This window comes from Lissotriton helveticus, chromosome 4_1 (genome assembly GCF_964261635.1).
Source record: "Lissotriton helveticus chromosome 4_1, aLisHel1.1, whole genome shotgun sequence".
In the NCBI taxonomy this organism is placed as follows: Eukaryota; Metazoa; Chordata; class Amphibia; order Caudata; family Salamandridae; genus Lissotriton; species Lissotriton helveticus.
Window position 1 is genome coordinate 172,160,843 of NC_136063.1, and position 16,963 is coordinate 172,177,805.

A 16,963-nucleotide genomic window follows, 5' to 3' on the forward strand; every position below is an offset into this window, starting at 1 on the left:
CCAGAACTTTCCATCACAGAAATGTGTTGAAAATGTCCTTTTTAGGTCTCGGCTGGCGTAGGCTGCGCATGCGCAGTCTCACTGGTGAGATCTCATGTCTCAGAGTGGCGAGGCTTAAACCCGCCCCTCTTCTCCATTGGCCGGCTCCCTAAACGGCGGCCAGCCATTGGAGAAGAGGTTTCTGTGACGTAATTTTTTAAAGCTAAGCCAAGTCCGTTTTGGATTGAGGGGTGTGTTTTTTGCTGTCCTTTTTCTCAGTGACGTCTTCAGTCACTCAACAAAAAACAAGCTCCCCCAGTCTGAAAAGAACGGGTCTTAACAGCAGCAGCTGCTGTCCCCATTTTGATTGTTTGTTTAGGCTCCAGGTCCGGTCTTCCGTATGGCAAAGGTTTCACTATGCCCCTCCCTGGCTGGGCGGGGATGAGAGCCGCAGGTGCAAGAGTCCCTTCTGTCTGTGAGACAGGAGGGGCGAGGAGGAGGAGTCCTGCTGCTGGTGCTGCTCGCTCGAGAATCACTGGCGGCGCTGAAGCATCCCCGGCATAGGGCTGTGCGGAGCGAGACGGAGGCAGCGCACGATCGGCGTCCACCGCCCCCTGATCTGCACGTAGCCAGCGCCGTGCACACATGAGCATCGCCGGTGTCCAGCACCTGAGCAGTGCGGCATCTACTCGGCCGCAGGATGGCCTCTGCCCTGTACGCATGCACCAAGTGCCCTTCGAGGAGCTATCCCAAGGCCAACAGCTCTGTAAGGTACGTGTTTAAGTGACTGGAGAGTCAGGCCCGAGGGATCATGTTAACCCAGATCCTTAACACCAATCTGTTTTTACGTCCTTTCCTATGGCCAAATGCAGTGCTCATTCTTGTTTTCTTTGGAGTGAAAGGTAGAGTTATCAGTGCATGCTAGTTACGGGCCCAGATTTGTTCGTTTAATTGCCCATAAACAATTGCTCTAAGTTAGGAAAAGCTCCAGTATTTCTTTAGGAGAGGCTGCTAAACCAAATTTCCCAAAAGAAAAAACTTTGCACTACCGCAAAACTTTTCTGGACCCCCAGGGTGGCAGCGCTGGGAAAGCGTTTAATAGAGCTGCCCTGCGCGAGGTGATTTTGTTCCTGTGTGTGTGGCCTTGTTTGACGTGGGTAGTCTGTTGTGTATCCGTGCACGTTTGTCTGTGTTTGAGGATGCCTGTGTGTTCGGTGCATTTTTTATGTGCGAGCGTGGTTTGTGTATGTGTGTGGTCTGTGTGTGCCTCGGGCAGTGTACTTACTGTGCAGTTTGGCGTGCGATGGCCGAATTGTAGAGTATGCACCTGGGTGTACAACGTTGTTTCTTTAGATGGTGTGTGGGCATTTTACTGCATCTTTCGTTGTGAATGTACGATTATATTGCTGGTGTGTATGCGTGAGTTTGTGTGTGTGAATGTGTGTCAGTGAGTGTGTGTGCGTGTGTGTATGTGCAGATGTATGGGGTTTGTGAGGCTTGGGGGATGTGAATATAGGTGTGTGTTTGGTGAGGCTTTGGGAACCCGCGCCATCTGCTGGATGGGGACAGATCACCACTCCCTGTGGAGTTGGGCCCCTGGCCGCCCCCGGCCTCCAGGCTGCCTCCCCCTAGGCTCCGTCCCCTGGCTCCACTGTAACTGCCGGACACTTCCAGGGCCTCCGGGAGCCGCAGACTGGCCACCTTTGCCCGACACATTCAGATTTTATCCGGCGAAGAGCTATCTCGGCTCACGGAATATTTCAAATTCTTCGCAGGAGTGGGAGTTAGGTGGTACCTGACCTGCGAATGGCTGGCGCGGGGGGAGCGGTGTTTGTATAAGTTGTTTTAGCTCAGCTTGACCATTGCACTCTTGTTCATTCTGCACCGGTGGCTCTCTCTGCAGCTTCAGCTGGTCCTGGGGGCACAGGATTGCTTTAGAAAGCAGACAATCTTTATGCTAAGGAGGTAGAGGAGAGAAAATGTCACTTTTCTAAGACTAGCCACAAATACTTACGGCCCCAATGCATATAAGGGTGTGTTTTAAATCCTAAACAGCTGAAAGTGTGAACAGCTTCTTGCCACAGTTGCGATTTGCTGTATCACTGCTCTATTCAGGGTAACAGATTAAAACCTCCCCTGGCTTGCAATGATATATTCTTTGAACTTCTTCCTATTCAAGGTACCAAATTAAAACCTTCCCTGGCTTGCAATGATATATTCTTTGCGTGTGGCTCTGTGTGTGGCTCTGTGTGTGTGTGTGGGTGGGTGCAAATTCAATATGTCTCGCATTTCGGGGCTTGCCCCGATATGCCCCCAAGGGGGGCAGAAAGACAGTGGCTATTTTTTGGGGGGTGGGGGAATTGGTATGACCGTTCTGGGCACCCCACCCCCACGCATAAAAAAAGCCAGCATAATCGCTGGCGCCTAGTGTGCTTTCTGCCCCCCCCGGGGGCAGATCAGGGGCCACTGCCCCATCTGCCCCCCGAAAGGGCAGATAAACTGTGGAATTTTTGGGTGGAGGAGTGGGCATTGGCATGCCCATTCTGGGCTGACCTCACCTCACCCATGAATTAAAAAAAATATATTTCCAGAGGCCTAGTGGGCTTTCTGCCCCCCCCGGGGCAGATTAGGGGCCACTGCCCCCATCTGCCCCTGGGGGGAGCAGAACAACTGTTGCATTTTTGGGGGGTAGGGGCATAATCCATTTTTGGCAGCCCCAACCCCAAAATTAATTTAAAAAAATCCCTGGTGTCTAGTGGGCTGCCCCCCCCATATGCCCAGGGGGGGGCAGAAAGACTGGAATTTCACTGGAGGTGGGGGCATTTTCATGCCCATTTTGGGCAGGCCTCACCCCAACATCATTAAAAAAAATCCTGATTCTATTGGATGGATCCCTGCTTGGGGATTGCCCTCCTGGGGTGATCCCCAAACAGGGATCCACTAGGGAAGCGTACCATTGGAAAGAGGAGATTCTCCCCTTTCCAACAACACCTCTCCAATCTGTTTCGGTGCTCGGGGGCTTAGATAGCGCTACAAGCACCAAAACTGAGAAACTGAAACTAAGTTTCAGTTTAGTTTTCATTGCAATGACGATGGCGCGCCATGTGCGCCATCGTCATTGCAAGGAAATATAAAAATAGGCCTGGGAAGGTTGGGGAAGCTCTTCCCCACCTCCCCAGTGAAAATGTAAAAAAATGGAAATCCTTCTGCTGTCTGCAGCAGAGGGATTTTCTGAGCATGTGCTCATGACGGAATGGTTCTGTCATGAGCACAGTAGCACTGGTGCTCATGACGGAACCATTCGGTCATGAGCACCCATAGGGTTATGTAGGAGAGAATGATCTGTTTCATTGGATCTTAATTATTGATCTTCTATTGAAGTAATTTCCACAATGAAGTAGACAAGGGCAGACCTCCAACCTTACGTGTTACAACCTAAAATGATGTTCTGCGCAAATCTCAAGATAAGCCACGGGACCCGGAATAGGAGAACAACTGAGAATGAGCATGAGTACGAGTGGACCACATCTAGAGACATAAACTTCATACCATCTTATTACAGTCTAAGCTTGAACCACTCCCACAGAAGCCCATAGCTCAGAATTTTCGGGAGTGCATTAAATATTTATAGCTTTTTAACAACTTTTAAATGACACAGTCCTAAAAAAACTCGTCTTGCCACCCTTTCCTACAAATTTCATTTGGCAGGGTGATCCCCACCACCTCTGGGGAGGGTCGGGTTTGCCTTACACCCCAGATACGGTATAGAGTATGTTATTAGTGCTCCGCCTGCTAAAGCTAGCTCATGTTCTCTTTTTATAGCATAAACTGCAGATCTCTACCGCAACACAAACTAGACATTTTCAATCTTTTACTGGACAACAAACCCAGTGCCCTTTTCTTAACAGAAACTTGGCTGCACGAAAGCGCTGGTCCAGATGTAGCAACCGCTCTCCCTCCAAACTATGCCATTGCTAGGAGAGATAGAGAGGGTAAACTAGGCGGGGGTATCGCTATTATTTTCTGTAGAGAACTTACATGTAGCCTGGAGTCAGTCAACATCCCTGAATGTGAAGCGGCATCTTTTAAAATCACCCTAAACCCCAACTTCACGTTCTCCGGCCTTCTAATATATAGGCCCCCCGGGAATGCCAACACATGGGCTGCAAATCTGGCTAACCCCACCATACCATTTCACCTTGCCTCCAAAAACTTTTCTCTGATTGGAGACTTAAATCTGCACCTCGACGACCCTACTAACGCAGCATGCACCAACCTACTGGATGACCTAGCAGCACTGAACGTAAGACTACTTAATTCTGGGCCTACTCACAAGGCAGGACACCTGCTAGACCCCATCTTTTCTAACATTCCCGATTTGAGATGGCAAAACACTATTCCCATCTGCTGGTCAGACCACCATTGTATCCACTTTTGCCTAACACTACCAGCACTCTTTCAAACGAATACTGTCTGGCCTGCTTCCTCTATGAGAAATTGGAAGTAGCTTGATGTCAAAAAACTGAACGGAACTCTAGCCATTAAACCCCCTGCCCCAGCCCTTGACATGGAAAGTATTGCTAATGCAACACATTCATGGCAGGGAAACGCCACAGACGGCTGTCTCCCTCCATCTCGGACAAAAAGGAACGCCCACCGTCCCCCAGCCCCCTGGTTTAACGTGCTCCTAAAAGCCGAAAAATGAAAGTGCAAAGCCCTCGAAAGACAGTGGCGGAAAGACTATGCACACGAGAAAAAATGACATATCATAAAGCCAGTAATGAATACCACTCTACATGCATTAAAGCTCGAGCCCTTTATGTAGCGAATACCATCAATACAGCACCTAATAGGGCAAGAACACTCTTTAACACGGTAAAAGAACTTGCAGGTGCGCAAACGACCGCAACTGCCTGCCCACTAAACAAAAAACAATGCCAAGATCTTGCCTCCTTCTTCACTGGAAAAATTGACAAAATCATCCTCGATATTAATTCAAACACCTCCGCAAACGGCCCACAAGAGGTTATGCCCCCTTGGTCGGCCGAAATAAACACCTTAGAACACTGGCCTCCCATAACCTTGGAATCACTTAGGTCCACCCTCAAGACCATCAAATCAGGTTCCCCCCGTGATCCACTACCCGTTAGTGTCTTGAAACAAATTGACGTCCCTTCCTTGACCATTATCGCCGATACTCTAAACTCTTCCCTTCAGCTCTCCACAGTCCCTTCACTCTGGAAACACGCTATGGTCAGTCCACTTCTGAAAAACCCCACAGCCAACCCCGAAATACTAGCCAACTACCGACCCATATCTCTTCTCCCAGCCTTTTTCAAAACTTCTGGAAAGACACATTCACTCCGCCCTCACACTTTTCACTGTCTGGTTTTAGAGCTGGCTTCTCCACTGAAACCGCTCTACTGGGAGTAACCGAAACCATCAGGAAACTCCGAAATGAGGGTCAAACAGTTGCACTCATTCTGTTAGACCTGAGTGCGGCTTTTGATACCATCTCACACAACAAACTTCTGGCCACACTTGGTAGAAATGGTATCCGGGGTGCCGCACTACAATGGATCAAGTCTTTTCTGACACACAGGACGTTTCAGATCACATCCTCCCTCGCCTGTTCTGATACGTTCAGTGCCCCACATGGAGTACCACAGGGCTCCATCCTGAGCCCACTGTTCTTTAACCTCTACATCAGACCCCTGGCTGATTTAGTAGACAGGTCAGGACTCACCCTCATGACCTATGCAGATGACTCTCAGATCATCTTCTCACTGTCAGAGTCCAACCCCTCAGCTCCATCCCTTCTCAGACAGGGGCTCCAAAATATCTTCAGCTGAATGTCCAGCAAACAGCTGAAGTTAAACGGAGACAAAACAGAGATCCTTCTTCTGGGGAAAACTAAAGACCTGTGGAACTCCTCCCACTGGCCTTCCGAGTTAGGTAACCTCCCTACACCTGCCACCCATGTAAGAAACCTGGGGGTTACCATCGACAACTCCCTATCCATGAAACAACAGGCCAACAAAGTGGTAGGCCTCTGTTTAACCATTATGAAGTGGCTAAAAAAAATCCTATGGATGCTGCCCCCTGCAACTCAAAAGACCGTAGTCAATGCACTCATAACATCTTGTCTTGACTACAGCAATATTCTTTACCTGGGCTCAAATCAGGCTGTCATTAAACGGCTGCAACTTGTCCAAAATTCAGCTGCAAGACTCTTATGCAAAATCCCGAAAAATGCCAGTGTGTTGAAGCACCTGAAGGACCTGCATTGGCTCAGGGTGGAAAACCGCATTAGGTTCAAAGCCCTGAGCTATATGTTCAGGATAAAAACCGGTACAGCACCGAAATACCTGCAAGCACTAGCTACTCCTTACATCCCGGGAAGGAAGCTGCGCTCCCAAACCGCAGCAAACTTTGTGGCTCCCAGGTTCAGACTGGCGAGAATGGGAGGGAGATCCTTCTCTGTCCTAGGGCCCACTCTCTGGAATACACTCCCCCCTCACATTCGCAAACAAGAAAACTATGCCAGGTTTAGGAAGAACATAAAGACCTGGCTTTTCCAGAAATAACCCTACTGACCGAGTTCATCCCATACCCCTGTTTAGTGACATGTCGTCGGCGCCGGGAAACCCTTTTTGGGTAGCTGCGCGCCATATAAGTGTAATAAATAAATAAATAAATAAATGTTTTATCTCAACGTAGTCAAGTCCCCTTGGGAGTGTCACTGGGGTCCTTCCTCTTTCACATGCTTTTCAATATTTATGGGCACCTCCTGTAGAATATGATCGGGCCATGTGTATATAATGCCTTATGCTTCCCAAATAATGGGCAAATCATCACCCGCTTTCATAATGAAGCCGTGGGTACCCTGCCCAACCTTTGCAAGTACCTAATTGATGAAGCAGAATCTCCTAGAATTATATGGCAATAAATGAGATGCGGATCCTGGAAAGCAAACCAGGGTGCTCCGATGGCCATGTCTGTCTTGTAATCCTCCCTAAGGTAACATTTCTGGCTCATTGACCATGAGCTTACCTTGAATATGCAAGTAAATGCTATTTGCAGTAACTGTTTTTATTGTCGTATCTCCTTATGAGTCTTGAGTACTGTGCATCGATTGGGTCAACATGTTTATTCTCCGGCATTGACTAGGTCACTGGGCTGTATGTAGGACTAACTCCCCATGCATTGCAAATTGTCAGTAGGTGTAGAGCAGTCCTCTTAATCTGTCATCTGAAAAAGAGTGATCATAAATATGTGTAGGCCAAGAGGAGAGCATTGTTGGCACAAAGAGCTGGTCGAGTTTGACTGCAAGAAAATCATGGTCGGAAAGAGCAGACATGCAGATCACCGCTCACAAAGAGCAGGTTTCCAGTCAGGACTTCACATTGCTGGGTGACACGGGCAGTTGTGGCTAATGCAAAGAGCAGAAACTTTGTGTTGGCAGAAGACAAGAATGATCATTGCTGATGCGAAGAGTTTGGAAACTCTGGATTTTCAATTTGAGGCCAGTTCTTGCAGTTTGCATGTTGGAATAGTACATTCTGACACTAGCCAAAGGTCCAAGAGCTGGTGAGGCACTTCTTGGGTCCATGAGTGTGGTGATGAGAGGTTCTGATGGGGTCACTTTTATACCCAGTACCAGCCTGTGCTTTGGGAGAAATCCCTACCCTACTCCCAAACTAGTTCCAGCCACTTCTTCCTTCATCTGTGGGTTTGGCTATAACCTGTCGAGGGTGACAAAGAGGTGTCTGATGTCAGGTTTCTTTGTGTGTGCTATAGACTGGTTCCTTTTAAGTATATTCAGCGCAGTGCACAACTCCAGCCCCAGCCATCCTGTCAGGAAGGCTCACTCCCTTTACACCCTGGCACCTTTCCTTCCTTAGCTGTAAAGAATACACATCACACTACAGTAGAGCCATTAACAGTCATGCAACCCTCGACACTAACAGAAATGCATATTTGGTTCAAGCAGGACACAGTTCAACATGGTGTTATGTGTTCTAGGTGACCTTGTGCAAAATGTGCAGACGAAATGTGCAGAAGGAGCTCTGAATAACAACAATATGTACAGCGTATTTCTAAAATATGTCACAAAAGTGTTATGTGCTGCTGCGCGAGCAGAAGCAGCCAAAAACATTGAATACGTTAAACTAAGGTAGAACCAAAGTGAGCACGAAGGGACATCACTATACATTGGAATGTTTGTTGTACTGGTAAGTCCCTTGTTAAGTGGTATACCATATATACAGGGGCTGCACTTTAAATGCTAATAGTGGGCCTGTAGCACTGATTGTGCCCCACTCAGATGTAGCCTTTCAAACCTTTCTCAGGCTGCTCACTGCAGTGCCTGTGTGTGCAATGTACTGCCACTTTGACTTGACATTTAAAACTACCTGCCTAACCTTAAACTCCCCTTTCATTACATACATGTCACCCCTAGGTTAGGGCCTAAGCAACCCCAGTAAAAGATAGGACCTTTCTGTTTTGCATGACCTGTTAGTGACAAACAGCCTATTTTGTCTTTCACTACTTTGAGGCCTCTCATATGCTAGCATTGGGAATTACTAAATACACTTTAACAATGTAATTCTTGATCAGAAAGGAGTAGCTTTTTCATGTTTCATATGTTTTGAATGATAATGATACGTGCTCCCTACTGGTGAAGTTGGATTAGTATTACTGTTTTAGAAATGCCACTTTTAGAAAGTGGACATTTCTCAGCACTTACTATGTGTGCTTTGGAGCTTCTTTCCAATACACATATGGGCTGGATGACAGCTATACTTTGTGCATTCGCTATACACAGCCACAACACCGGAAGGATAGGTGTGTCTGACTACCCATCTACATAATTTTGCATTCTGATGCCCTCAGCCGGGTAGGATGGAAGGGAGGGGGTAACACGACCCTTGAATAGACAGTGAACTGTCCCCACACAAAGGACTGATTACTCCCCACAGGTATTCTGGCAGACAGGACTCAGTTGAAAAGGATCATTGTTCACTACAGAGGGCTGCATTTGAGCCAACCCCACATCAAAGTCACATTTAGGTATAAGTACTCAGTCTCTGACTCTCATTTCTGGATTTGTAACTGAAGCTCTGCCAGAAAACATGCTGTGCTTCTGAGATGACTCAACTGGACTACTGATCTGCTTTTCTCTGTTTGGTGCCCTGCTGCCTGTTGGTCTCTCACTTTGTTGAAGGAGAGCTGGACTCTGCCTTCATTACATGTTGTCTCCAAGGGCTTGCTCCCTTACCTTCTGTTGCTTAAGACTCATAGAGTAGATGATAACCTTGTCATAGCATTCAAAGGAGTCAGGAGAACCCATACTCAGATGGTTTTCTTTTTCTGTTAAGCACTACTATGAGTAAATGTTGAAACCTCCAATTAAATGTATTCACACTCACTCAACCAAAGGTATGGTAGCCAATTCATCTCTCTTATGAGGAGTTCCTGATCCATCCATGTATTTGACCATAATCAAGTCTTCTTATCTTCATACAAAGATTCAAGCTCATTCTCAGTTTGTAAAAGCAGGTTTCGGACAATTGTGACAGAGTATGTTGAATGTCAAGCTTGTGTGTATCATTTACATTAGCGAGGTGTGCATTGTGAGCATTCCTAGACCCAACATTGTGCTTTAGAACTTCTGAATTGGAATGGGGTGGATTTTGTTTGGCTTGGATTGTTTAGACGTACATGCTGCACAGATGATATTGAGAGGAGAATTTGTGATGCGAGATGCAGATAGGATGCCCGTCCACCTCCAAGTCATTACGGGCACTGTTTCCAATCCTTGGCATTTTTTGTGATAGCCTAATGTATCCTTGTTGTTGTATTTTTTGGCTTCCATTGAACTAATTAGTCTAAGATACCTAAAATCATTGATTTGTAGATAAAAGGTTAATGTCTAGGGACCTTGCCCATATTGCCCTGAGTGAGGTGGGCACTGAAGGTGCAAAGGATTAGAGTATATTGTTTGGATGCAGTTTTTTTGGTAGATTTGAAGCACCTGGGATAGACGTGGAGAGAGAGGGAGAAGTACCATGCAAAAGAATGAGAGCGGAGACGAGGGGGATTTGTAGTCGAAGAACAGGTCTACAAAGTGTGGAGACTTATGTGTGATTAGAGAAGTGAGGATAGCAGAGGTGAAGGGTATAAGGATATGGAAAGGGCAATGTTCCTGGATAATGGACTGTCCCTATAAAAATGTAATGAATCACCAAACCAGTAGGTTCACAACTATAGCTTGAGCTATATTTCAAGTGACTAAAAATTGGGAGTAAATAAAACTACAGCAAGATAGGTATAACCAACAAAATATACTTCATATTGACACAAGGAATGTCTGATACAGGAGTGTCCAACCTTTTCTTTAGTAAAAATGACTTATTTTCAATGATAATCTTCCTAAGCTACTAGTATTATTAGTGTTGTAATATTGACCACATAAGACAGGATTACATTGTTGGCCATGCCAATTAATACTATCAGCAGTGATCCCTTCAATGCATCAGGCTGAGTTACCAGAAGTAATGTAATTAAGTTATTATCAATTTGCAATGCTTCTACATGGGTAATATATAACACCATACTTTAGTGCCCTTGGTACCAAGGTAATAATAAGTCACCACAGCAGTGAAGGATTTTTAACTCAAATATTAATTTTAAATATAACATGACATGTGGATTTGTAAAGTGCTCTCCCAACTTAAATTGTATGTTGGTGCTTGAATACAATGTGTTTATTATTACCCAACTCAAAGGTTGGAATAGTTAAATTGGAAATTCATCCACTCTTTCTCTAAACATCAGCTTGCCAGTTTTAAAAATACATATATTTCCATCTTTCTCTCTCTCTCTCTCTCTTTTTGACTTGCTCTTAACTTGAGCACCGTTTGACAAATCATCATGAACTTTTCCCAAAAAGGGAGCACAGTATGTTTCGTTCTGCATGGAACATTTTGGAGTGATCTGCCAAACGGTGGACGAGGAAAAGGAGGGGTTAAAAACTGTAAGTTTCCCTTGCAATTTCCCATAAGCATTTTGAACATGGCTGCAGCCTGAACTACTGGACAGAATTGCTCCAAATTTGAGGCAGATCTTGGTCCAGGAAGAGCCCTTTTTATGTTTTGGTGCAAATAAGTTCAGTAGTTGCCATGCCAGGTCCTCCCTGGACTGAAAACAAGCATCCTTGGACCAGTTTTGGGCATTCAGCCCTCATCAGCCAGGATAGCTTGACTCCACTGGCATGGGGAGCAGGGTTAAGACCAGGCCAAGAGTGGGCCTGTCTACGGCCATCAACAGCCAGAGGAGGCCGGGCTGGGTTACTCCTTTACATCTACGCCCACATACAATACAGTAAGCGGTTTATTTACTGTGATAAGACATGAAATGGGGAAAAAGAAAATAACACCAATACCTACATCTTGATTTTCCCGAGTGGGTCGCAAGAACCCTGGCCCCCGTTCCACCCTGAATAGCTATCTTCAGTGGGCGGTAGGGGCCTTGAATCAAGAAATTGAACTAGCAAAGAGAAAACTGTTGTTATTTTCACCTCTGGTTCAAGGAGCTAACACCACTGAAAGCACCCCCCGCCCACTCTTCCGCCCTCAGAGGTAGATAGAGTGAGTAGAGAGATGCATACTAATTTGGTTGCGGACAACTTAGCAGAAGCAGAGATTCAACCTAATTCAATATCTCATGCTGAAGTATTGCTGGCCATATAGAACCACCCAAACGGATGTCTGGCGAAAGAAAGGGGACAGAGGTTGGCTGTAAAGCAAAGAGATCTCGTATGGCTCACATAAAATGCACATTAAGTTAGCCCTTAAGACCCCACGCAAGATACATCAAGTAGGGAGGTGGAAACAGATGGGGAGTTGTCTGGGCTGGAAATAGCTCGCTAGGTTTCCTGCATGGACATTATGGCTGTTGCAAACAAGACCTTAGTGCCAGTAGTGTCATGGTGGAGCAAGATTGAAGAGTTCCAGTTAAATTTGCAAGACACCTTAACAAAGGTGTACTCAATTCCTAGTAAAAGTATACAACATGTATCAGTAGCCAGTAACAGACAATAACTCAGGAAAAGTCTCAAACTTTACAGAGGCCCAGGGTTCCACACATAGTGGAAGACAAAACAAATGCTGGAAATGTATTAGTAGTTAGAAATCATGGGCCTGTGAATTCATTAAATCCATCACCTATAGCATGATACAGTCAAGCGTTGGAACTCCAAAATAAAAACAGAAGACCAGCCTCAACTGTCGCAAGATGGCTTTAGTGAAGATTACGGCCAACTGAAAAACAAGGTGGTACATTGGTTAAACAAAAACCTAAGTAAGCAAAATGCACAATAACATTAACCATGTGCGGGGAGTGGATTGGGTTGGCACCATACCAAAAAGGAATGCTTTTGATTGTGTGGTGGTAAACTTAACAAATGAGACATTAGTAAGACAGATCATAACAGACTTACATCATTTTAGTTACTTGCAAAGTAGAATTGAAATCTTGCCTTTAGGCTATTTCTATAATCCTCCTAGTGCACCTCAAAATCATCTCACCCATCTATTGCATTTTACCCCTTTCACAGTCTTAATTTTTAACAAATTTGATCCCATTGCCCCTCTGGATCAAATAGATGAATTTACCAAACAACCTGATGAGCCTTCTCCCAACCAATTCTCAGGATTAATGCAAGATAGTTTGTTAGATCCCCAGCCCATGTGGGATGTAATATTGCTTCCTGGAACATCACAGGTCTGCGGGCTAAGTCAAATAACCCTAACTGGAATAATTCCATAAAAAAACTGGAATATTGTTTGTCTCTTAGAAACCTGGACACAAAATTTTATGTGTGTAAAGGGATATCATGTTTTTTGGGAACCTACACCTCCCCCCTTAGACGGCAGGACAAAATGGGGGATATCATCTGTTGTAAGTCCTGCCTCAAATGTATTGAAAGCATGGTCTTCCCCTTATCTCTTTAGCTATCCTAATGTCTTGTCTGAGAGAGTTTGAACTCAAGGTGGTTAACTATTATTATACCCATTTTAAAGACTTTAAACTGAAAGTTATTGCTCATTTTGATGATTTTGTGACATCCTTTCTTTGCAGGACAAAACGTAAAACAATGTTAATGTGGGCACGAGATTTTAACTTAAAATATGCAATTTAAATGATCTGTGGGTGTGTAGAATAAAATTGATGAAGAAACAAAATCTCCCAGCAAGTGACCTGGTAAATAATTTAACTGAGGAAAGCTTACTCCCACTTTTACGGGTTGTAGCAGGGGGTAGTACTATTGACTATATTTTTATTTCACATGAACTGGCCTTATACACCCAGGATTTTATGATGGTTCCAAACTGGGTGATTACATCCCATTGGTTCTAGCATTAGATATTAAGGTAAAACCTGTAAATTTAGATAAACAAAAAGTTATAATGGGTAGGAAGGGATTAACAGTGAAATGGGCTAAGGTAATACCTGACCGCTTCTTGAAGCAATTAGTTTGTCATCATTTATCTTTACTTGCCCTTTGCCTGGCACAAAATCCTATAGGACAGGACTTACAACTAGGTTTTGAAAAGTTATGCACTGCTATTTCTAGAAATATCACAATGAGCATCTCGACAAGGGAAAAACCTCTGATTTCACTGCGACACTTACAGGATGCTACTGCGTCAATATCTTACCCTGCCTCACAGCAGGTGTAAGACTGACGCAGTTCCTTACACATGGGGCAAATTGTTGGAGTTACATCTGTTTTCAGACACAGCCCAGCAATGCATCACGTTTGCACCTACAGATACATCAGTAATTCTAACTCCTTGTGACATGGAGTGCCGTCCATTAAACTCCAGCGCATCCCTGGTGTTGCAAGGAGAGCACAGTGAAAACTGTTGCACCGCTGTTTTCACACAGCAATGTGACAGTTTTCATTAAAAAGTCCCCTAGTTTGCTTAGAACAAGATATGCCTGTTATATCAAATACATATTGCTTATTGCATGAACCACAAATGGCGTGCAAGTATTACTGGATGGTTTTGCAACTTTTATAACTACTTTATATCTTAAAATATATTACGGTAAATCTTTTGTGTTGATTTCCAGGCTGCGAAATACTAAAACTTATAAAATGGGATTTTATTTAGCTCATTGCTATCATGGAAACAGCTTTTAACTGTTAGGGCAAATCAGTTTAAAAGTAATGTTGAAGCAATTTTTAAATTCTCCTAGAATCTAGGGCAAAAATCAGCTAAAGAGTCTATTTATCTCTATAAAACAAAAGGTGTTTCAGCAGGATCTCATGGAGTTGGCCTATGGGAATATACAAACGTATACCTCTTGCAAAAGGTAGAAAACACTTTCCTAAGAAGACTATTACGGGTCCAACAAGGAGCAGCAAACTTATCATGCCATGAAGAGCTTGGTCTTTCATACCTAACAGATCTCCTAAATCTCTCCCCCTTATTCTTATGGGTTAAGGTTTGGTATAACCCTGAGGCTTCCTTGGTGCGGGCATGCATCTTGGAGTGCCTGGGTCTAACAAGAGTGAGGGAGATTATTTAGTTGTCATATATAAAGATGCCTTTTTGAATGTTGGGTATGAATGAATTGTATGTAAAACCACTCCACTATCACTGCAAACACAAAAGAGATAGTAAAACGTAATTTCATCAGTTGTTGCACTGACATGAGGTTAAGGAGCATACCAGCATTGGTGAGATATGTCTCATTGTTAACAACAAATGAGAAGTAAACTTATTTATTTTGGGTAACAATTGCCATTTACAGGTGATATCTTTCCCTTTTTAGATTCTGTTTGACCAATGTGTTGGTAGGCATGTGTTTATAACAGTTTTTAGTTAGTATTCTGAAATGAAGTACAATAGTTTGTTTATATGTTCTACTTGCAAGCCGAAGATTTAAAATAAAGTACACAGTTTAGTTCCATTTTTAAATAGGAGATGGGCACTCTTGGGTATCTGTAGTAAGGTTTTTAAATAATTGACGGTATTGGTACTGTTTGTATATGTATTTTAATGAATATTATTTACTGATTGATGTCTTAAAGGTGCTATGACATTTTGATTTGTGATAAGTTTGATGCTTTTATGGATTTCTGTATTCCGAATAAAGATTGGCACGGATGTGCCACATTGTAAATGTGGCACATCCATGGTGGCGGAGCCGTGGTGCACAATAACTGGTACATCCCTGCTGATATGCAGGGATGTGCCAGTTATTGTAACTCTGCCCTTAAATTTACTAGGCTGGGTTACATACTGGAGAAATACTTTCAAGTAGCGAAATAGCTACCATTAGTCCACCAGCTACTCGTTGGAGAAGCCTAATCTAATATGCCAACTTAACGTTACTTACCATCGTTCTTCCCTGCTTTTATCCTCCATTTAATTTCAGAATGTTAATGGACCAGGTTGACAAACAAATAATTATGTAAGCTCTGTTGTAACCAATCAGACGTCTCAATGGATTAATTTTTATTTTTTTCATCTACTTCCAGGCTTTCCGTTCCAGGGCGATGAGTCAATCACTCGAAGTTGTGCTGTTGAATGTAAAGAAAGTAATCTAGATGAGATAGGACTTGAACACCCTGTGTTATGCTGTTATAAGGACTTGTGTAACTGCAGAGCAATTGATGGCACTTCTTGTACCAGTAAAAGCCCAACAACCGGCAGCAACGGCAGCTATACGTTATTCGCAATGGCCCTGGTCTACTGGGCTATATGTAAAACTCAACTCTGATTTGAGAAAAAGATGTGCCATAATGAATATGCTCACTTTGTCAAGCACTAAACAGATTTCATCAATGGAGAAGCATACATTTTAGGAGTGAAAATACATGGTTATGCCCCTGGAGTGAGAGGCAAAAAGGATATATGTTGCCATAATATCAAAGACCAGGTCTATGTCACTGTTGTATCTTTGAAAAGAAAAATAATAAAAGGAACACTTTCATTATCTAACTAAAAACACATTTGATCCATCTCCACAAGAAGTTGACATCACCACAGATCTCATTTTGACCACTTTGATTTAGTGACATTGGAGGGAATGATGCCTTCACTATGCAATAGAGCAGCCCACTTCTTTGGGAAATTTGGATGAGGTTCAAGCCATGATTGTTTTATTTTCCCAAAGATAAGAAACATACCTTTCCGATGAGTACTATTAATAAATTATATTTTAACTCTCACATTCTTTTATGCACCTTCATACATGTAACAAAATGGCGGTATGATTTTTGTGTGGTGTAATTGATAGACAATGTTCCTCAGCTGCACTAACTAAGTGTGAGCTTGTCATATGTGTCCGCTTTCTTTTCTGGGGATTACGGGCCAGATGTATTTAGAAACCGTTTTGCAATTTCCTATTCATGAATCCTTGCGTTTCACAATTAGGAAATCGCAAAAAAGCATGTATAAAAGTGTGTTGAACACCTTCCGCGATTTCCAGTGGGTTGCAAATGACCTACCTCATAAATATTAATGAGGGAGGTTGCAATTTTCAACCCATTTGCAATCACAAAAATCACAGGGATGGTGGCTTGCTGAAGCCAGCAGACCACCATTTCTGTTATTGCTTCTACAAAAGTAATCTTTTTTTGTAAAGCAGCCCTTTTTTTCTTGAAGTAAAAGAAAACGGGATGCTTTACATGAAGAAAAATGAAACGTTTTCCTTTCATTCTCTTAAGAGCAGGCATTGGTCCGTGGGACCACTGTCTGCTCCTAACAAGGTTTTTCCAACCCGTAGGAAGCCCTTCCCCTTTTGCGAATGGTGGTGGTAACTGCAAATGTTTTGTGACCGCATTTACGGTCACAAAATATTCATACATACCGCTGTGATTCAGTATTTGGAAGGGACGCTAAACACGCCTCTTACAAATACCAAAACGCAAACCCACTTTGCAATTTGGTAATAGGTTACTGAA

At 43.8% G+C, this 16,963-nt stretch overlaps 1 protein-coding gene across 1 annotated transcript in view; it reads left to right on the forward strand.

Annotated features, from left to right (window-relative positions):
* Positions 1–16,228, forward strand: part of LOC144828468 (ly6/PLAUR domain-containing protein 2-like) — a 213,119-nt gene extending 196,891 nt beyond the window's left edge. Inside the window, exon 3 of the mRNA XM_078686657.1 lies at positions 15,536–16,228. Coding sequence (XP_078542783.1) covers positions 15,536–15,777 — 242 coding nt within the window. The 3' untranslated portion in view covers positions 15,778–16,228. The remainder of the gene's footprint in view (positions 1–15,535) is intronic.
* Positions 16,229–16,963: the final 735 nt, after the last annotated feature.